The sequence below is a fragment of the Plecotus auritus genome, assembly GCF_963455305.1.
Source record: "Plecotus auritus genome assembly, chromosome: 3".
In the NCBI taxonomy this organism is placed as follows: Eukaryota; Metazoa; Chordata; class Mammalia; order Chiroptera; family Vespertilionidae; genus Plecotus; species Plecotus auritus.
Window position 1 is genome coordinate 127,766 of NC_137772.1, and position 22,887 is coordinate 150,652.

At 44.3% G+C, this 22,887-nt stretch overlaps 1 protein-coding gene across 1 annotated transcript; it reads left to right on the forward strand.

The window, feature by feature from the left end:
• Positions 1-3,226: 3,226 nt before the first annotated feature.
• LOC308243398 (defensin alpha 4-like) lies at positions 3,227-3,913 on the forward strand (the record flags this gene model as incomplete). The annotated part of the gene is made up of 2 exons (XM_080658850.1): positions 3,227-3,437; positions 3,798-3,913. The coding sequence occupies 2 exons, from the start codon at positions 3,227-3,229 to the stop codon at positions 3,911-3,913; spliced, it is 327 nt and encodes a 108-aa protein (XP_080514976.1).
• Positions 3,914-22,887: the final 18,974 nt, after the last annotated feature.

Sequence of the window (22,887 nt, forward strand, 5' to 3'; positions counted from 1 at the left end):
TGGGACAGGAACCTATTGCTATTGCACAGTCAAAAAATTCTGCAATTTCCCTGAAAAAAAGGCTGGGTCCTGCAAGTTGTATGGCCGTCGACGCACACTTTGCTGTCGCTAGGCTTTTGGACAGAGAACCGAAGCCCTGCGAGATGCCACTGCAGACCTAAAGCTGCTTCCAGTCTTTGTATCTGTACCTTTTCTTCTTTCTCTCGCCATAATAAACTCCAAGCATTAAACCCACTGTTTGGCTTTTCTTTTCTTTTCCATAAGACTCGTGTGTGTGGTTCACTTATGTAGAGAATTTTGTCCTGAGTGGTCTACAGTAAGTTGATCAGCCTTTGCATCTCAGTGGTGCACAACTACAGCATCACATGGCAACAACTAGCAAAAATGAGCATAATTCTTTTTTATTGATTTTTGAGAGAGAGCACAACAATTTGTTGTTCCACTTATTATACATTTGTTGGTTGCTTCTTATATGTGCCCTGACAGGGAAACAAACCCACAAACTTGATGCATCAGACCTATACTCTAACCAACTGAGCTACCTAGTCAGCACCATAATTCTTAATTAAGACAATTTGAACCTACAAGATTCAATCCATTCGTAATGGAACTCAAAAGTGAAAAGTTTCTATGGAGTGTCCAGAAAGTGTTGTTGACTCCAGGTTAGGTGGATCCATTGGGCTATGTCACTTGTTCTTTAATTTTAAGAAGTGGAAGGGCATTGATGTGTATGGATATTTTCTGATGATAAGCATACACATTTTTTTAGCTTTATCTGCAAGAGAGAGTGAACTAGTGGTTCAGTGTGCCAGCAACACCAAAAACCAAGGGTACTGACAAGCATCAGTTGTCTCAAATAATGACCAGAGAAAGGGGAGTGCAGAAACCAGTCAGTATAGATGGTCTTGCCGAATGACCAGTGAAAGAAAGGGTCCCCCTTTAAATCCAAAAGATAGATTATTCCAATGTCCAAAGAAAGAATTGGTCTCAACTCTCTCTCTCTTTAAAGAGATCGAGTCTACTAGTTACAATAAACCAGTAATAATTTTAATAAAATTCTACCAAGAAACAATATGTTTTTCATAATACCATTGACAGGCCTTTCACTCCAAAAGGCAGGCTGCTGCCAAGCCATTGAGATTCATAGAAGACTTTTTTCTAGAAGAAAAGCAAATCTTTTTGCCCTTTCTTTCCCCTTTTCGAGTTGCCACAGACATCCTTACAGCCATAACCTGTATTCTACTCTGAACCTGTGTTGTACTGATAGTACCTTTGATTTCTTCTTTGCCCTGTGGCCACTTACATTTAGAGAATTTTTTTTTTCCTGAAAAGACTGAAAATGAGAAACAATTTTATTTTCAACCTTTATTATCAATCTCCATGGACCCCTCTCAGCTTCCACCACCAGGACACAGAAGCATTACCACATGGAAGACTGCACTCTACAAACATCAGTGGGAAAAACACAAAATTCAGCAATTACCAAAAAATAATTTTTTAAAACTACATGAAAATCCTGTACACAGGAGAAAAGGCTAAAAGAAAAAGGACAAACTCTGCAAATGATTTGCAGTTCTTGGAACAAAGAGCTAATTTCCTGAATTTGTAAATATACTATACTATTCAATAAAAATAAATGGGCCCATTATTTCATTTTCCAAAACAGATGTCAAAAAAAATCTCAGAGAAAACAAGTACAGGTACTTGTTAGACATGGACACACGTGGCTCCTGACTCTTGAGAGAAGCAAAGCCAGGACTCCTTGCCCCTTCTAACAAGACCGCCTAATGGGCCACAGACCCCAATTGCACAGAACCCAGTTGGCCAGGACTCCCCTGGGATGGCAGTTCTTACCTGTCAAATGGGAAAGATACCAACTCTCACAGTCCAGGTGTCACACTGTACCTGTTGATATAACAGTGTTCAAGTTAAGCCTGGACAGAGAAAGGCAAACACAGACTATTTGGACTGTGGTGGTTCTATTACCATAGACTGAGAATCAGAGCACCAGGGAGTCTCCACCATTGGCCAAAATGGTGCAGGGGGAGGTTCGTACAACTGAGAACACCAAAAGCTAGAAGTATGAATGGACAGGACATGATTGCATGGAAATCTAGGAAGATGAATGGACAGGACCCCAGCATACCAAAAGCTAGCAAGATAATTAGATAGAAAATAGCATTTCTATCCAATTATCCCTATCTCTATGAGAACTCTGGGCATGAGCAGGAAGGGAAGATGGTCTTAGAGATGAGAGTCCAACATCCTTCCAGGTCATACAGCACTTGAATAAACCTCTTTCCTTTTGCACCAGCACCTGCCTCACAAGTTCGGCTTTCATTGGCACAGGCAGCCAAACGTCCATTTTCTTGTTCGGTTATGGTTCCTACAGAAAGGACGAAGGGCTGGCTCTGGGAGGGGAGACCGTTATTTTTCACTCACTTATCTTCTACCTGTTGAATTTTGTTCTTTGTGCAAAAATATATATTTTTTATTTTTAAAGATCAGAAATTTTAGAAGTTGACTTTGGAACCTGTTATTTGCTATTTTTCCAAAAAGGCACAAGTAAGTGGTGAGCAGTGTGTGCCATGTGTGTAGATCACACTAATGTCCTGAAATAAATCTCTCCTTCAGCTTCACTCTGACCAACTCCTTCCCTGGTGTCCTCAGTGCTCACTCCAGCTGAGCCTGAGTCACTCTCCCCTCCACCACAGGAGCCTACCTCCCAGGACCTGACAAGCTCCCCGACAGGGAGTGATGCCCTGAATCTGCAGGATGGACCCTCCACTCCATCGGGGAAGGTCTGGTCCCAGGGCCAGGGACTCAGAGGTGAGCAGGGCCCACATCAGAAAGCTGAGGCCTCTGGTTTCTGACTTACTCAATGAGAGCACAGTTCCCTGTTTTCTGAACATCAGAAGGTCAATATCCAAGCAGATGGGAAACAGAAAGCATGCCAGTGTCCTTATCATCGTTATCACCTTGAAACAAGTGTGGACACTCAGCACACGGACACGTGCTGTGATGAAGGGGCAGGAACAGGAGCATCAAAGGGGCTTTGAGGGTGACGGTGGCTTTGGCCCGAGGCCAGACAAAGGCACAGCTTCTCTCTTGCATCGTGTGTCTCTGAGCCTCTCCCCTCCGACCTATAAGTGCAGGCTGACTGTGCCCTCAACACCACTCACTCCTGTCCTCTCACCTGACCCTCAGCTCCAGGTGACTCTCAGCCATGAGGACCCTCGTTCTCCTCGCTGCCCTTCTCCTCTTGGCCCTCCAGGCCCAGGCTCGGACCCTCCAAGAGACAGCTGACCAGGTTCCCGCCCAGGACCAGCCCGAGGCCAAAGACATTTGGGCCAAGGACCAGGACCAGGCTGGGGATGAGGACCAGGACGTGGCCATTTCCTTCACAGGAGAGGAACGCCTCACTCGAGAGGCATCAGGTGAGACAACAGCCAATGTGCTTTTGTGTCTGTGGCCCATTAGAGGGGCTTGTGAGAGAGTCATAGAGTTAGAGCTCAAAATTGGGTGAGAGGATGAGGTGGGGTGAAGAGTAGGTATTTCAATTTGGAGAAGGGTTGTGGGGCAGGGACAGGACATAAGCATCTACATCAGAGACTAGGATCAGACCAACACAGAGCCTATAAGATTTCTTGTGATTTATGACAAATACGTGTATCTGCTCACCCTAACCTGGCAGGTATTGTAGACACCTGGTGACTCAGAAGATCTCCATGAGGCCGGCTATATCTCTCCTCCCTGTCCATTCCCCACTCTGCCTGACCCTCCTCTTCCCTCCACAGGCCTTTGGAAACTAAGACGCTGCAAATGCCGACCCAACCGCTTCTGCAAGTCCTTTGAGAGTCCTTCTGGGACCTGTAAGATCAATGGCCTTAGATACAAGCGTTGCTGTCGCTGAGCCGAGTAGAACAAGTCCCAAACCACTGGGAGATTCCATGAAGACTTCGAAAAGCATTTAGTCATTTTATCTGTGTCTTTTCCTCTTTCTTTCTCTATAATAAACCTCAAGCACTAAACTCACTGGCTTTTTATTTCCTTCCCATAAGACTCATTTGCATGATTCTCTTGTGCTGAGAGTTCTGTCCTGAATGGCCTGCAGTAAGTCCACCTGCCTTTGCATCACAGCGATGCACAGCTAGAGCATCACCGCAGGCAATAACAAACCAGAAAAACTGAACATAATTCCTGGTTAAACCATTTCAACCTACAAAATCAATCCATTCACATTGAACACACAAGGAACGTTCTGCAGAGTGTCCAGAAGGTATTGTCGACTACATGACAGGTAGACCCAATGGGCTATGTTACTTGTTCATTAATTTAAGAACCAGGAGAGCATTGATGTGTATGGATATTTTCTCATGATTAGCAGGCATTTTAGTTACATTCACTTTTTTCTCAGCTGTGTGAAGGTAGAGTGAACTAGTGGTTCTGCGTGTCACCAACAGAGAAAAGGAAGCACTACACCAAAGACTGAGTACTAGGTGTAGACACTGAGCATCAGTGTCTCAAATAATGACCAGAGTAATCAGTGTAAGTGGTCATGCTCAATGAGCAGTGAAATACATGGCCCCCCTTTGAACCTCAAAGGGTAGAATACCCCAATATCCAATGGAAGAGTTGGTCTCAACTCACTCTTGTTAATGAGACTGAGTCTACTAGTTATACTAAATCCATACAAATTTTAATAAAATTCTGGCAAGAAATAATGTTTTTAAGAATCCCAATGACAGGATCTTCAGCCAGGCAGGCTGCTGTGAACCCACTGAGATGCATAAAAGCCTTCTTTCAAGTAGACAAGCATCACACTATCTTCCTTTCCCTTTTTCAGGGTTGCCATAGACATCCTAAACCAAGGTTTCAAATTCTACCCTGAATGTAGGTTGAACTGATAGAACCTTCGAATTCATCTTTGCCCTGTGGCCACTTCCATTCCAAAATTTTTTCCCTGAAAAGACTCAAAATAATGAACAGTGTTACTCAAACCTTTACTATCATTCTCCCTGAGACTCTCAAATTCCACCAACAAGATACAAAAGCACAAACTTTTACAAACTTTAGTGGGGAGCGGCGAAGGAACAAAACACAAAAATTACAAAAAAAAAAAAGAAAGAAAGAAAGAAAAGAAATAAAAATCCAAAGTATCTGTGTAGACAAGAGAAAAAGCCAAAAAAGAAATGACAAACTCTGGAAATGATTTGCATGACTTCAGACAAAGAGCTAATATCCTGAATTTAAAAATAAATGCTAAATTTCTACAGAAATAAATGGGCCAGCTATTGCATTTCCCAAAACAGATGCCAAAAAAGAAAGGACATTCAGAGAAAACAAGTACAGGTATAGAACTGCATCTTTACTTTTATAGCATATACTATCCCAGTGTTTTCATATGTCATCATGTAGCTGTTTCTTTTTTATCACTAAATTCTTATAATTTAGTTATTTCTAAACATTTGCAGTTATAAGCATAACTTCTGTAAATATCATTTTACACACATCACCTTGCTTATTTGTGACTGTCTTTTCCATAAATTTCTCAAAGTAGATTGTGGGGTCAAAGTACACATGTTATATATTTAATAGACATTAATTTACTGTCCTCTGCAAAGGTTGTTCCAACATCACTCACTGAAATATATGAGCACAACTGCTCCCCACACACAGATGAAGGACCGACCCTGTGATTCCCCAATTTCATCATCCTTTCTCCTGCCTGGGACCTGGGCAATGATGTGCTGTGCTATAAAAACACTTAATGTCTCAGACTCTCTTGCAGCTCAGAATGGTCAATAAACAGAGTTCTGACCACTAAAATGTACCCCCTGGGAAAGGCCCATTTTTCAAATTATAAAATCAATTACTGTTACTGCTCCACATTTGTGCTGTGCTATTATTTTATGTATTTCTCCTATTCTGCTTGGAGGAATTGTGGCTGCTGTGTTTTGACCACGAAGAGGAGAGTTATTTCATGTGGACAGTGGAATAGGAGGACTTGAGAAGCTCCTCCTTGAGGCCTAGGTTGAGCCATGTCAGCTACCTCCCAGGCTGCCCATGACAAACTGTTGTGATTTGAGAAAAACACACTCCTTACTTTCTGCAGCTGCCAGGGGCTGGAACACTAGGTCCTGGTGTTGGCAGAAAGCAGGTATTTGTTAGATGTGGATACACATGGCCCCTGACTCCTGAGAGAAGCAAAGCCAGGACTCCCCTGGGATGGCAGTTCTTACCTGTCAGAGGAGTCTGGGCTCAAAATTGAGTGTGAGGATGAGGGGAGGGGGATGAGGAATAGTGGGGGAAGGAAATAAGCATGTACATCAGAGACCAGGATAAGAGAAAATTCATGATCCTGCATGACCGCACAGAGCCAGTCAGATTCCTTGTGATTTATGAGAAACACGTGAATCCTTTCAGCCCCACCTGGCAGGTGTTGTCTATGGTGAGTAGACATGTTGTCTCTCAGAAGATCTCCATGAGGCTGCTGCGCCTCTCCTCCCTCTCCCCTTCCCGACTGTGCCTGACCCTCCTCTTCCCACCACAAGCGTCTGCACAGCATCACAACGGAAGCTGTAAGATCAAGGGCCGTAAATACAGGCTTTGCTGTAAATGAGCTTCGTGGACCGAGACCCCAGTAACTGTTAGATTTCACTGAAGACCTGGACAATGGTTTAATCTTTGTACCTATACCTTTTCTTCTTTCTCTCTTCATAATAAACTTCAAGCATTAAACTCACTGTTTGGCTATTATTTCCTTTCCTTAAGACTCATGCGTGTGGTTACATGTGTACAGAATTCTGTCCTGATGGTTCTACAGTTAGTTAACCTGCCTTTCATTTCAGTGATGCACAGCTTAAGTGTCACACGGTGACAACAAAGAATAAAAAATGAGCATAATTATTAATTAAGACTATTTCAACCTACAAAATCAATACCATTCATAATGAAACTCAAAAGAAGGAATTTTTTATGGATATTTAGAAGGTGTTGTTATTATGGATTTGGGTTTGTACTTTCGAGCCATGAGGCTTGTTCTGTTTCAACTCCTGAAGGGAGCCCACAAGGCCCAAAATTCAAGATGGGTCCAGGTACAGCTAGGACCCAATGACTAAGGAGGAACTGATTTTCTACTGTAACACTGCTTGGCCTGTGTGTACTTTAGACTATGGGCAAGAATGGCCCCTAAATGGTTCCCTTAATGACTACACCCTTATACAGTAGGAATTGTTTGCCAGGAAAATGGGATGAGATCCCTTATGTCTGGGTGCTATGTCTTCACACAGCAAGGATTTGGCCAAGAAAGGGAGAAACCTAATGGTGCGTAGAAGGAAACTGGCCTCAAAACCGCTCCCTGGTAGTGAGACACAGGAAGAAAAGAGAAATGCGGAGACGGGACCCAGGATCAGCAGCAGGAGGATTTCCCCCGCCACTACCCCAGCTGCTAGGTACCCTGAGATAGGGCCCAGAGGAGTGGTCTCCCCTCAACACCTGGCAGGGCAACCCATTTGGCGAGGGAGCATCCAATCCAGGGCAGGGCAATTCTGTTGGAGGCCATGCCCTGTAGGTAGGATACCCCAGGAGGCCAGCCCACTGGCTGCTATTGGGCCCATATTCCATTTCCCTCTTCAGATTCATTGAACTGGAAGCTTTCCAACCCCTCATATAGGGAGGACCCTCAGAACATGGCAGATCTTATCACTTCCAATATTGCCAGTCACCATTCAAACTGGGCAGACATACAGGCTCTCCTTAACATCCTTCTAATGGCAGATGAAAGGCAGCGAGTTATAAATAAGGCTAATGAAGAGCTTCATTGCCTCCATCAAGACAATCCTAACAGGACCTCCAACTTACCTGGGGCAATTCCGTTGGCAGAGCCCAACTTGGACCCAAATAATGGGGACCTTGCCTTCCTAGAACATTATAAAAGGTGCATAGAGGAAAGGCTTAAGAAAAAGGTACCTAAACAAAGGAGCTTGATATGGTATGTGCTGTTCAACAGAACCAAACGCAGATCCTTCTGAATTTTTAGAAAGGCTCTATCAGACCTATTGAAAGCACACTTATGCTGACCCATGGGCACCAGAAAATATCAGGATTGTAAACATGAATTTTTAAAATTGATTTTCAGAAAGAGAGGAAGTGAGAGGGAGAGAGAAACTTTGAATGGCTGCTTCCCTCACGACCCCTACTGGGCACCAAGCCCACAACCTGGGCATGGAAATTGAAGCAGCAACGTTTTGGTGCATGGGATGATGCCCAACCAACTGAGCCACACCAGCCAGGGCAGTAAACATGACTGTTATTGGGTAAAGTGCCCCAGATATTAGAAGGAAGTGCAAATATTTAGGTAGGGGGTTGGGAATGAATCCCTCCCAGATGGTGGACAGAGCCTTTCAAGTTTACTGTGCCTGGAGACAAGCCCATTACAGCAGGCCACCATTTTCTTAGGAATCAGAAGGAGAGGCAGGATCTGAAAGGAAAAGGGAAAGACGTACTGGGCACCAATGAATGTGTCGCCTGAGGAGGACACTCATCTCCCTGCTGCTGTTGATACTGCAAGAGAAAGCTGGGCCTCACTGCTGAAGGAGATTGAAAATTCCCTTCTCAGAAAGGGACAGCACTTCCCAAAGCTGAGTGACAATGTTACTTTCCATTTTCTTCTGCATTTCCTGGACAGTGGCTTCCTCAGAAATTTATCCCACTGTTAGGTGTGCCATCCAAGCCCAGCTCAGGATTAAATCATGAGGATCCTTTAGTCTCTGAAGTCTCAGATTTCACCACAACTCGCCCTGCACTACTAGGCATACCCCTCACTAAACACTTGTTTGTCTGCACAATAGGACTCATTTTGAAGCCCATAGGCAACACCGGCTCTTGAAATATGAAGGAATTTACCAGTTTCACTTGCTCAGCAGTGTCATCCTCTAGACACCACCTATGCTGCCTTCCAAAGACAGCAACCCTCCTCCCTCACGTAAAGGCTTCCCTCCATTCCTGACCCCCTCTTCTTTTAGTAGATAGTAAGAATCTCTGGACCCAGGGATAGGTAAGAATTCCTCCTTTGACAACAAGAAACTACAGAAGATGAAACCTACCTTCATTTACCCTTGTAAGATGACAAGAGTCCAGAGATATAAAGGGTGGAGTTGTTCCTATAGACAGCCAGTTGGAGCCCTGAGGAGTCTCCCCCATTGTCCAAGATGATGCAGGGGGAGATTTTTACACTCCCAGCTCCAAACACTGTGAGATAATTGGATAGGAAATAACACCCCCCCTCCCTATCCCTATAAGAAGGAAGGCTTCAGTTAGAGTTCCTGCAGAAAGACTGGAAGACTGATCCAGGAAGGGGAGACTGCTATTTCACTCACATCTCTTCTAGTTATGAATTTTATTCTTTGTGCAAGAATTAATATTTATTCATTTTAAAAGATCAGAAAATTTAGAGGAGAGCTACATAAACTTTTTTGAGTTTGCTATTTCACAAAATGTCACAAGTAACTGGTAAACAGTTTATGCGATACATATAGATCTTACTGACGTCCTGAAATAAATTTGTCATTCGGCTTGCTCTGACCAACTACTTCGCTCATGTCCCACTGCCCTCACTCCAACTGAGCCCGAGTCACTGTCCTCTCCACCACAGGAGCCTACCTCCCAGGACCTGACAAGCTCCCCCACAGGGAGTGATGCCCTGAATCTGGAGGATGGACCCTCCACTCCATTGGGAAAGATATGGCCCAAGGGACTCAGAGGTGAGCAGGGCCCACATCAGAAAGCTGAGGCCTCTGGTCCCTGACTTACTCAATGAGAGCACAGTTCCCTGTGTTGTGAACATCAGAAGGTCAATATCCAGCAGATGGAAAACAGAAAACATGCCAGGTCCTTATCATCGTTATCACCTTGAAACAAGTGTGGACACTCAGCACACGGACACGTGCTGTGATGAAGGGGCAGGAACAGGAGCATCAAAGGGGCTTTGAGGGTGACGGTGGCTTTGGCCCGAGGCCAGACAAAGGCACAGCTTCTCTCCTGCATCGTGTGTCTCTGAGCCTCTCCCCTCCGACCTATAAGTGCAGGCTGACTGTGCCCTCAACACCACTCACTCCTGTCCTCTCACCTGACCCTCAGCTCCAGGTGACTCTCAGCCATGAGGACCCTCGCTCTCCTCGCTGCCCTTCTCCTCTTGGCCCTCCAGGCCCAGGCTTGGACCCTCCAAGAGACAGCCAACCAGGTTCCCGCACAGGACCAGCCTGAGACCAAGGACCAGGGCGAGCTTTGGGCCGAGGACCAGGACCAGGCTGGGGACGGTGACCAGGACGTGGCCATCTCCTTCACAGAAGAGCAACGCCTCACTCGAGCTGCAGGTGAGACGCCAGCCAACTGGGTTCTGTGCAATTGGAGTCTGTGGCCCATTAGGGGGGCTTGTTAGAAGGGGCGAGGAGTCTGGGCTCAAAATTGGGTGTGAGGATGAGGGGGGTGTGGAGTAGCAGGGGAAGGAAGTAAGTGTGTACATAGGAGACTAGGATCAGAGAAAATTCATGATCCTGCATGACCGCACAGAGCCAGTCAGATTCCTTGTGATTTATGAGAAACACATGAATCCTTTCAGCCCCACCTGGCAGGTGTTGTCTATGGTGAGTAGACATGTTGTCTCTCAGAAGATCTCCATGAGGCCGTTGTGCCTCTCCTCCCTCTCCCCTTCCCGACTGTGCCTGACCCTCCTCTTCCCACCATAGACCTTCAGAACACAAGCTTCTGCACATGCCGACGCAGACTTTTCTGCAAGTTCTATGAGCGACACAATGGAAGCTGTAAGATCAATGGCCGTAAATACAGGCTTTGCTGTAAATGAGCTTCGTGGACCGAGACCCCAATAACTATGAGATTTCACTGAAGAACTGGACAATGGTTTAATCTTTGTACCTATACTTTTTCTTCTTTCTCTCTTCATAATAAACTTCAAGCATTAAACTCACTGTTTGGCTTTTATTTCCTTTCTTTAAGACTCATGCGTGTGGTTACCTTGTGTACAGAATTCTGTCCTGATGGTTCTACAGTTAGTTAACCTGCCTTTCATTTCAGTGATGCACAGCTTAAGTGTCACACGGTGACAACAAAGAATAAAAAATGAGCATAATTGTTAATTAAGACTATTTCAACCTACAAAATCAATACCATTCATAATGAAACTCAAAAGAAGGAAGTTTTTGTGGATATTTAGAAGGTGTTGTTATTATGGATTTGGGTTTGTACTTTCGAGCCATGAGGGTTGTGCTGTTTCAACTCCTGAAGGGAGCACAAGGCCCAAATTTCAAGATGGGTCCAGGTACAGCTAGGACCCAATGACTAAGGAGGAACTGATTTTCTACTGTAACACTGCTTGGCCTGTGTGTACTTTAGACTATGGGCAAGAATGGCCCCTAAATGGTTCCCTTAATGACTACACCCTTATACAGTAGAAATTGTTTGCCAGGAAAATGGGATGAGATCCCTTATGTCTGGGTGCTATGTCTTCACACAGCAAGGATTTGGCCAAGAAAGGGAGAAACCTAATGGTGCGTAGAAGGAAACTGGCCTCAAAACCGCTCCCTGGTAGTGAGACACAGGAAGAAAAGGGAAATGCGGAGATGGGGACCCAGGATCAGCAGCAGGAGGATTTCCCCCAACACTATCCCAGCTGCTAGGTACCCTGAGATAGGGCCCAGATGAGTGGTCTCCCCTCAACAACTGGCAGGGCAACCCATTTGGCCAGGGAGCATCCAATCCAGGGCAGGGCAATTCTGTTGGAGGCCATGCCCTGTAGGTGGGATACCCCAGGAGGCCAGCCCACTGGCTGCTATTGGGCCCATATTCCATTTTCCACTTCAGAATCATTGAACTGGAAGCTTTCCAAACCCTCATATAGGGAGGATCCTCAGAACATGGCAGATCTTATCACTTCCAATATTGCCAGTCACCATTCAAACTGGGCAGACATACAGGCTCTCCTTAACATCCTTCTAATGGCAGATGAAAGGCAGCGAGTTATAAATAAGGCTAATGAAGAGCCTCATCGCCTCCAACAGATAATCCTAAAGGGAGACCCCACCTTAGCTGGGGCAATTCCCTTAGCAGAGCCCAACTTGGACCCAAATAATGGGGACCTTTCCTTCCTAGAACATTATAAAAGGTGCATAGAGGAAAGGCTTAAGAAAAGGTACCTAAACAAAAGAGCCTCAATATGATACAGGTCATTCAACAAAGACCAAACACAAATCCTTCGGAATTTTTAGAAAGGCTGTATCAGACCTATTGAAAGCACACTGAAGCTGACCAGAAAATATAAGGTTGGTAAACATGAAAATTAAAAAAAGGTTTTTAAATTGATTTTGAGAGAGAGAGGATGGGAGAGTGAGAGAGAGAAACATCGACTGGAGAGGGAAACATTGATTGGCTGCCTCCCGCATGTCCCCTACTGGAGATCCAGCCTGCAACTCAGGCATGTGCCCTGACTGGTAATTGAACAAACAACGTTTGGTGCAGGGGACGACCCCCAAACACCTGAGCCACACCAACCAGGCCAGTAAACAGGACTTTTTTGGGGCAAAGTGCCTCAGATATCAGAAGGAAGCTCAAACATTTAGACAGAGTGTTGGGCACGAATCCCTCCCAGCTGGTGGACAGAGCCTTCAACATTTACCGTGCCTGGAGACAAGCACATTACAGCAGGCCACCGTTTTCTTAGAAATAGTGCAGGAAACCAGAAGGAGACGTGGGATCTGAAATGAAAGGCAAAGACTCACTAGGCAAAGAGCAAGGCCATTGGAGAAAGGACTGCCTAGAACCCCAGAAGAAAAATAAAAAGAATAGGAAACCTCACAAGAAATGTGAGAAAGGAATGACGAATCTGATGATGTATGAAGAGGCCTATGAGCTCCCACAGACACCCTATGACCTATTACCGTTTCCCCATAGGAGCCCTGGGTACAATAGACAGTGGGGAACAAGGTCATTGATTTCCTTGTACATATTGGAGCTACATGCTCACTGCTAAATACAAAACTGACCAACAAAAGTTCAGCTGTGGTGACAGTTACTGGAGTGACCAGGTAATTACAAAAACAAGCATTCCTTCAACCTCTAGCATGCCAGCTTGGGGATCAAACACGTACCCATCATTTTCAACACTTGCCAGACTGCTCCTTCTCATTGTTGGGCGGAGACTTACTTAGTAAATTACATGCACAAATAACTCCTTCCCGTGAGAAGGAGCAATTAGGTTTAGGAGTCTTGCTGGAACGTGGTCTCCAGCTCCAGGTGCTCCTGACTTGACCTGGAAGTGAACTCATCCTACCCAAGATCTATGAGCAGTTCAACTGAACCCTTTGGGCCCCCAGAAGCGCAGGTAGGGAGGTGAACATTCAATTCGTCAAAATTAACCTGAAAGAACAGGCGCAGATCCCAAGGAACAAAAAATACCCCCTTTAAAAGTGAGCTTTGGGTGGAATTCACACTTTTCCTGCAGAAATTCTTAAAATCAGGATTAGTTCCGATATGCCAGTCTCCCTATAACACCCCCATTTTGCCAGTCAAAAAGCCTCAAAGACCATCATTCCCTTGAAATCTCTGAGAATACAGGAAAGGCACTGGAGATTCAATGGAAACATCTGGGAGACCCCAATCTAAGGGGAAGACTGAAAAAAGATGACCCTGGCAAAAATAAGCCAGGAAACACATTTGAAATGGGACCAGGAACTGCCTCTTGCCTTGCTTCAGATGAGGGTAGTGCCCCGAAGCAGGCTTAAATGAAGCACGCCCCTCCCCGTTTTTTAAAAATATATTTTGTTCATTTTTTTACAGAGAGGAAGGGAGAGGGATAGAGAGTTAGAAGTATCGATGAGAGAGAAACATCAATCAGCTGCCTCCTGCACCTCCCCTACTGGGGATGTGCCCGCCACCAAGGTATATGCACTTGACTGGAATGGAACCCAGGATCCCTCAGTCCACAGGCCGAAGCTCTATCCACTGAGCAAAACAGGTCATGGCAAATGAAACCCTTTTGAAATAGTTTATGGGAGACTCTGCCAAGTTCCTGTTTTAGGAACACCCTCTTTAGATTGAGAACACGAATGCAAAATCAAATACTATGGACAACATTTAGGGAAAACACTAACAATTGAGCACAAGTTTGCTCATTGCAGGTCCATCTACCTGTTTGACGCACGCTCCAGCCAAGAGACCAAGTCTTTTTTTTTTTTTTTAATATATTTTTATTGATCTCCGAGAGGAAGGAAGAGGGAGAGAGAGATAGAAACATCAATGATGAGAGAGAATCATTGATCGGCTGCCTCCTGCATGCCCCCTACTGGGGATCGAGCCTACAACCTGGGCATGTGCCCTTGACCAGAAGTGAACCCGGGACCCTTCAGTTGGCAGGCTGACGCTCTATCTACTGAGCCAAACCAGCTAGGGCAACCAAGTCTTATTAAACACCCAGAAGAATCACAGTCCTAAACAGCACTTAGCTGAGCAATGGACCAGTCCCTAGGACAACATGCTGACAACACACTCTTCCCCTAAAGCTCACGGGAAGCAAACGTTTCATCCACCACACGTTTAAAGCGGTGCTGACTGAGGAGGACCCGGATCTGGCTGCTGCTGTTGATACTGCAAGGGAAAGCTGGACCTGCATTCCCGAAGGAGAATGAAAATTCCTCTCTCAGAAAGGGACAGCACTTCCCAAAGCTGAGTGACAATGTTACTTTCCATTTTCTACAGCATTTCCTGGACAGTGGCTTCCTCAGAAATTTATCCCACTGTTAGGTGTGCCATCCAAAGCCCAGCTCAGGATTAAATCATGAGGATCCTTTAGACTCTGAAGTCTCAGATTTCACCACAACTCGCCCTGCACTACTAGGCATACCCCTCACTAAAAACTTGTTTGTCTGCACAATAGGACTCATTTTGAAGCCCATTGGCAACACCGGCTCTTGAAATATGAAGGAAGCTACCAGCTTCACTTGCTCTGCAGTGCCATCCTCTACACACCACCTATGCTGCCTTCCAAAAACAGCAACCCTCCTCCCTCCCGTACAGGCTTCCCTCCATTCCTGACCCCCTCTTCTTTTGAAGACAGTAAGAAAGTCTGGGTCGAGGCAAAGGTAAGAATTCACCCTTTGATAGCAGGAAGAAAATGCAGAAGATGAGACCTTCATCCATTTATCCTTGTAAGATGACAGGGGTCCAGAGTTTTGAAGGGACATAGTCAGTCAGAGCACCAGGGCACCTCCCCCACTGGCCAAGATGGCGCAGGGGGAGCTTCTTACACTGAGCGTGCCAAAAGCTAGAAAGATAAATGGATAGGGCACAAACACACTGCAAGATTACTGTACAGGACCCTAGCGTGCCAAAAGCTGGCAAGACATTTGTATAGAAAAACACGTTCTCCCCTCTTTAACTCTATAAAAACTGCTGGCTTGAGCAGGAAGGGGATGTGATCTTTAAGAGGGGAGTCCACCATTCTCCCAAGTCGCTCAGCACCTGAATAAACCTCTTTCCTTTTGTACAAGCACCTGCCTCAGGAGTCAGCTTTCATTGCCACAAAAAGCCACAACTCTGTTTCATTCTCCAGTTACAGTTCCTGCAGAAAGGGTGGAGACTGATGCTGGGTGGGGAGAGTGTTACGCTGCACTCATCCCTCTTTCACCTTTTGAATTTTATCCTTTGTGTAAGACTGAAGATTTTTTTATTTTAAAAGATCAGAACATTTTGAGGAGAGCAACAAGAACTTCATTGCACTTACTGTTTCTCAAAAATAATACAACTAACTGGTGAATAATTTAAGCAATGTGTACAGATCACACTGACATCCTGAAATAAATTTGTCCTTTGGCTTCACTTTGACCAACTCCTGACTCGGGTCCCCCGGTGCTCACCCCACTTGAGCCTGAGTCACTGGCCCCTCCACCACAGCAGCCTATCCCCCAGGACGTCACAAGCTCCCCCACAGGGAGTGATGCCCTGAACTTACAGGATGGACCCTCCACTCTATCAGGAAAGGTCCGGACGCAGGGCCAGGGACTCAGAGGTGAGCAGGGCCCACATCAGAAAGCTGAGGCCTCTGGTCCCTGACTTACCCAAGAGAGCACAGTTCCCTGTTCTTTGAACATTAGAGGGTAAGTGTCCAAGCAGATGTAAAACAGAAAGCATGCCAGGTCCTTATCATCGTTATCACCTTGAAACAAGTGTGGACACTCAGCACACAGACACGTGTTGTGATGAAGGGGCAGGAACAGGGGCATCTAAGGGGTGAGGGAGACAGTGGCCTTGGCACAAGGCCGGCCAAAGGCACAGCTTCTCTCCTGCGTCCTGCGTCTCTGAGTCTCTCCCCTCCGACCTATAAGTGCAGGCTGACTGTGCCCTCCACACCACTCACTCCCGTCCTCTCACCTGCCCCTCAGCTCCAGGTGACTCTCAGCCATAAGGACCCTCATTCTCCTCACTGCCCTTTCTCCTCTTGGCCCTCCATGCCCAGGCTCGGACCCTCCAAGAGACAGCTGACCAGGTTCCCACCCAGAACCTGCCTGAAGCCAAGGACCAGGGTGAGCTTTGGGCCAAGGACCAGGACCAGGCTGGGGACAGTGACCAGGATGTGGCCATCTCCTTCACAGGAGAGGAACGCCTCCCTTGAGCTGCAGGTGAGATGCCAGCCAACTGGGTTCTGTGCAGTTGGGGTGTGTGGCCCATTAGGGTGGCTTGTTAAAAGGGACAATTAGTGTGGGCTCATTGTTGGGTGTGAAGATGGGGGTGGTGAGGAGTAGCAACTCCGTGTTGGAGAGGAAGATCGTTGGAAGGGGGAAGGACATGAGCATGTACATCAGATGTGCGTAAGCATAGGCCTTGGTTGGAAAGTCTATAAGGAGGATTCTCTGAAAAACTGGGGGCTGGAAGAGGGACCTTGCTGAAGGCGGCAACCCCTGCCTTGACTTTTTCAAAAACGTCCAAGCCCCCAGGTGTTTTACTGGAATCTCTATGTTTAGTCTTTAGACCCGACCTTGTAGAAGCACGTGCTTTCTCAATGATGCTTACCCTCTAATTGTATCTAGAGGTTAATTTTAGTTCAAGCTGTTGTGACAATAAAAGCCTAAGGAGGCAGGAAAACGGGGCTGTTTGAACCCTAGAGCCAAGCAGTCCCTTAGCCATCTCTTTCACAGAAACGTGTGTCAGAGTAATCCATTCATCTGTCGCTCAGGTTCTGCTGGTCAGTCCTGGCAACCATACACTAGGATCAGAGAAAATTCATGATCCTGCATGACCATACAGAGCCAGTAAGATTCCTTGTGATTTATGACAAACAGGTGAATCCTTTCACCCTAACCTGGCAGGCATTGTCCATAGTGAGTAGACACATCCTTTCTTAGAAGATCTCCATGTGGCCCGCTGTGCCTCTCCTCCCTGTTCCTTCCCCACTGAATCTGATCCTATTATTCCCTCTGCAGGACCTCCCAAAATAATCATAAAGAAGGTCTGCCACTGCCGACGCAAGTGCCGATTTTCCATCTTACCAAAATTTTCTGAGCGTTTCTCTGGGGTGTGTAACATCTTTGGCGCTCTAAGCAAGCTGTGCTGTTGCTGAGCTTTGTGACTGAGACCCAAAACACCGCAAGATGCCCCTAAACACCTGATAAAGGGTTTAGTCTTTGTACTTGTGCCCTTTCTTCTTTCACTGTCAATAATAAATTCAAAAATAAAGCCCACCATCTGGCTTTTTCCCCCTCTTCCATAAGATTCATGCACATGATTCCCTTGTATAGAGAATTCTGTACTGAACAATTAATTTAACTTGCCTTTGCATCGCGATGATACACAGCTTGACCATCACATGGCAATAACAAACCAGTGAAAGTGAACATAATTCTTAATTAATACATTTTGGATCTACAAAATCAATCCCATTCATAATTAAACTAAAAAGAGGGAGGTTTCCACAGAGTATCCAGAAGGTGTTGATTTGAGGACAGGCAGATCCAAAATACTATGTTACTTGTTTTTGATTTTAAGATGCAAGAGGGCATTGACATTTTCTCATGATAAGCAGGCATTTTAGTTACCCATATATTTTTCCAAGACTTATCAACTAGATAGAGTGAACTAATGGTTCACTGTGCCACCAACAAGAAGATGTAAGAACTGCACCAAAAACAGAGTATACTGACCAGCATCAGTGTCTCAAATAATGACCAGAGAAAGGGGAGCGCAGAAGCCAGTCAATATAGGTGGTCACACTGAATGACCAGTGAAAGAAAGGGTCCCTTTTTGAACCCCAAATGGTAGATTATTCCAATGTCTAATGATGGAGTGGTCTCATCTCTCTCTCTCTCTCTCTCTCTCTCTCTCTCTCTCTCTCTCTCTTTCTTTCTCTTTCTCTCTCTTGCAAAGAGATTGACTCTACTAGTTATAATAAACCTGTACAAATTTTAATAAAATTCTGGCAAGATATAATACGTCTTTATGTCAATGATAGTCCCTTCACTTCTGATTTGAAAAGGAGGCTGCTTAGAAACGACTGAGTGTAACAGAGGCCTTGTTTCTAGAAGAAAAGGCCTCTCCACCCTCCTTTCCCTTTTCCAAGGTTGCCACAGATGTCCTTCCAGCCACGACCTGTGTTCTTCCCTGAACCTAAGTTGTACTGATAAAACCTTCGATTTCATCTTTGTGCTGAGACCACTTCTATTTTGAGAATTTCCCCCTTAAAAGACTGAGAAGGAGGAACAGTTTTATGTTTAGCTTTACTCTCAGTCTGCATGACACTCTCTGCTCCCACCAACAGCACATGAAAGCCCTGACACGTGGAAGACTGGGCTTTACAAACTATAGTGGGAAAGATGAAAAACTCAGAAATTCCCCCCAAAGAAATATTTTTAAAACTACATAACAATCCAAAGTATCTGTGTAGACCAGAGAAAATGGGGAAAGAGAAGTGACAAGTTCTGAAATTTTTTTCCAGCTTTTAGGACAAAGAACTCAACTCATCTCCGGAATTTAAAAATGAATCTAAAAATTTACAGAAATAAATCAGCCAGCTATTCCAGTTCCTAAAAGAGATGCCTATAAAAGGAAAACATTTCACAGAAAACCAGTCCAGGTCAGTGTGGCCCCTGACTCCTGAGAGTAGCAAAGCCAGGACTCCCCTGGGATGGCAGTTCTTACCTGTCAGAGGGGAAGATGCCAACCCTCCCTGTCCAAGTGTCACACTGCTTGCAGCCAACACCAGGACCCCAGCATCCCTGCCACCAGCAGCTGCAGAGTAAGGAGCGTGTTGTTCCGAAGTCACAACAGTCTGTCGTGGGCAGCCCGGGAGGTGGGTGACATGGTTCTCACATCCTCCTGCTCCACCATTCACATGGAGTAAGTGTCCTCTTCATGGTCAAAATCCACCTGCCACAAGTCTTATGGCTCCTCTCCTGCACGCAGAGATAGGGAGGAATATATGAAACAGTAGCATAACACAAATAAGGAGCAGTAATTCATTTTATCATTTTAAAATGGACCCTTCCCAGGGAGTTCATTTTATTGTTCAGAACTCTATTTACTGGCCACTCTGAGCTGCAAGACAGTTGGGACATCAAGTGTTTTTAACAAAGCATATTGCTACCCAGATTGAGCAGGACGAAATTGGGGAATCACAGGGCCTTTTAAATAACTTCCACAGACTTATAAAGAAAAGGAAGAGAGAGGACACAAATAAATGAAATCCTAAATAAAAGTGGAGAGGAAACAACTGACATCACAGAAATACAAAGGATTGTAAGAAAATACTATGAACAACTATATACCAACACCTGGACAACCTGGGTGAAATGGATAAATTCCTAGAGGTGTACATCTTCCATAAGGGCATGAGAAATAATCAGAAAACCTGAACAGACCGTTTACAACTGATGAAATTGAAGCAGTCATTTCAAAAGCTCCCAGCATACAAAGCCACGGTCCAGATGGCTTCACAGGCAAATTTTACCAAACCTTTACAGAAGAATTAACACTTATCTTCCTCAAACTATTCCAAAAAAATTCAAAAGGAGGGAAGACTTCCAAGCTTTTTTTATGAGACCAGCATTATCCCCATTTCAAAACAATATCTAGACACTACAAAGAAAGAAAATTAAAGGCCAATATCCCTGATAAACAAATATGCTAAATTCTCCACACAATATTAGCAAACAAGACCCAGCAATATATTTTTAAAAACTCCTTCACCACGACCCAGTGGGGTTTATTCTGGGCATGCAAGGTTGGTACAAAATTCGCAAACCAATAAGTATGATACATCACATAAACAAAATGAAAGGTAAAAATTAATTGATCATATTATAGAAGAAGAAAAAGCATTTGATAAAATCCAGCACCCATTTATGATAAAATCTCTCATCAAGTGGAAATAGAGGGACCAACCTCAACATAATGAAGACCATATATGACAAACACACAGCCAACATCATACTCATTGGGCAAAAACTAAAAATGTTTCCCTTGAAATCAGGAACAATACAGGGATTTCTGCTTTCACCACTCTCATTCAACATAATACTGGAAGTCTTAGCCACATCAATCACAAAAGAAGAAAACATAAAAGGTATCCAAGTTGGAAAGAAGGAAATAAAATGGAATTATTTGCAGATGACATATTGCACATAGAAAACCCTAAAAACTCCAACAAAGAACTAATAGATTTAATCGATGAATTCGGCAATGTAGTAGGATACAACATTCATATTCAGAAATCAGTGGCCTTTTTATACACCAATAATGAACTATCTGAAAGAGAAATTAAGAAAACAATCCCATTTACTATTGCAAAAAATAAAATACCTAAGAATAAATTTAACCAAGGTGGTAAAAGACCTGTACTTGAAAAACTATAGGACATTGAAGAACAAAAATGAGGATGATACAATTAAGTGGAAGCATATACCATTTTCATAGACTGGAAAAATTAAATTCATTAAAAGATTGACACTACACAAAGCAATCTACAGATACAATGAAAGTCCTATTAAAATACCCATGGCATAATTCACAGATCTAGAACAAATACTCCAAAAATGTATATGGAACAAAAAGACAAACAGCAATATTAAGAAAGAAGAACAAAATTTGAGGTATTACAGTACCTGATATCAACCTATAATACAGGACATTGTAATCAAAACAGACTGGTACTTACATAATATTAGGCAATAGATCAATGGAACAGAACAGAGAGTGTAGAAATACACCTATGCCCGTGTGGTCAATTAATACTTGATTTTAAAAAGTAAGATCATAACAATGGGGTAGCCTGTCCCTTCACCAAATGGTGTTGGGATACTTTAACAGGTACATGAAAAAACAAACGCAAAAAAACCTAGACCACCAACTTATACCATACACAAGAATAAACTCAAAAACAAATAAACAACTTAAATGTAAGTCATGAAACCATAAAAATCCTAGAAGAAAACAGAGGCAGTAAAGTTTCAGATATCTCTCACAGCAATATTTTTGCTGATATATCTCCTAGGGCAAGGGAAATAGGAAAAAAATAAACATATGGGACTAGACCAAACTTAAAAGCTTCTAACAGCCAAGAACCATTAACAAAAGGAAAAGGGAACCCACTGTATGGGAGAACAGATTAGACAACCACACATCTGATAAAGGGTTAATTTCCAAAATATATAAAGGACTTATACAACTCAACACCAGGAAGATAAACAAGTCAATTAAAAATGGGCAAAGGACCTAAATAGACACTTCTCCAAAGAGGACACACAGGTGGCCAGTAGACCTGAAAAGTTCAGAGAGAAAAAAATTAAAAGCACAATGAGATATCACCTCACACCTGCCAGAATGGCTACTATCAATAAATCAACAAACAGGAAGTGCTGGCAAGGATGGGAACTCTAGTGCACTGCTGGTGGCAATGCAGACTGGTCCAGCCACTGTGAAAAACAGTATGGAGGTTCCTCAAACAATTAAAAATGGAACTGTCTGTCGACGCAGCGATCCCATTTCTAGGAATATATCCTAACAATCCCAAATTCTAATTCAAAAGAATATATGCACCCCTATATTCATTGAAGGGTCCTTTACAATAGCCAAGATCTGGACACATCCCAAGTGCCCATGAGGAGATGAGTGGATAAAAAACTGTGGCACATTCACACAATGGAATGCTACATGGCCATAACAAAGACGGAAATCTTACTTTTTGCCGGCGCATGGATGGACCTAGAGATTATTATACTAAGTGAACTAAGCCACTTAGAGGAAGATAAATACTATATAATTTCACTTACATGTGGACTATAATGAATAAAACAATCTGACAAATAGAAACAGAAGCATGGATATATGGAACACCTGTCAGAAGGGAGGGGCAGGGGATGGATGAAGGAAGTGAAGGGATCAGCCAAAGAGCATATATGCATAACCCATAGACACAGTCACCAGTGTGGAGATGGCCACAGGGAAGAGGGTGGAGGGAACTGGGTGGAGGTGGGCAAAGTGGGGGGGCGGAGGGGAAAGGGACCTCTATAATAGGGTCATCAATAAAAATAAAGGGAAAAACGAAAATTTGAGAGATCCAAGAAAAAAATAACTGCAAGTGTGAAGCACTAACAGTTATTCATTGTATTATTCAAAAAGTGGCCCTCCTGGGGTTTACATCTCACTGGAACTCTGTTTATTGGCCACTCTGACCTGCAAGAGCATCTGGGACCTCAAGTGTTTGGTTAACAACGCACATCACGGCCAGGTGCCAGGAGGGAAGAGGATGATGAGATTGGGGAATCACTATTTAAATTCCACTGTGTGTGGGGAGCAGTTGCACTCATTCCTATATTTCAGTGAGCGATG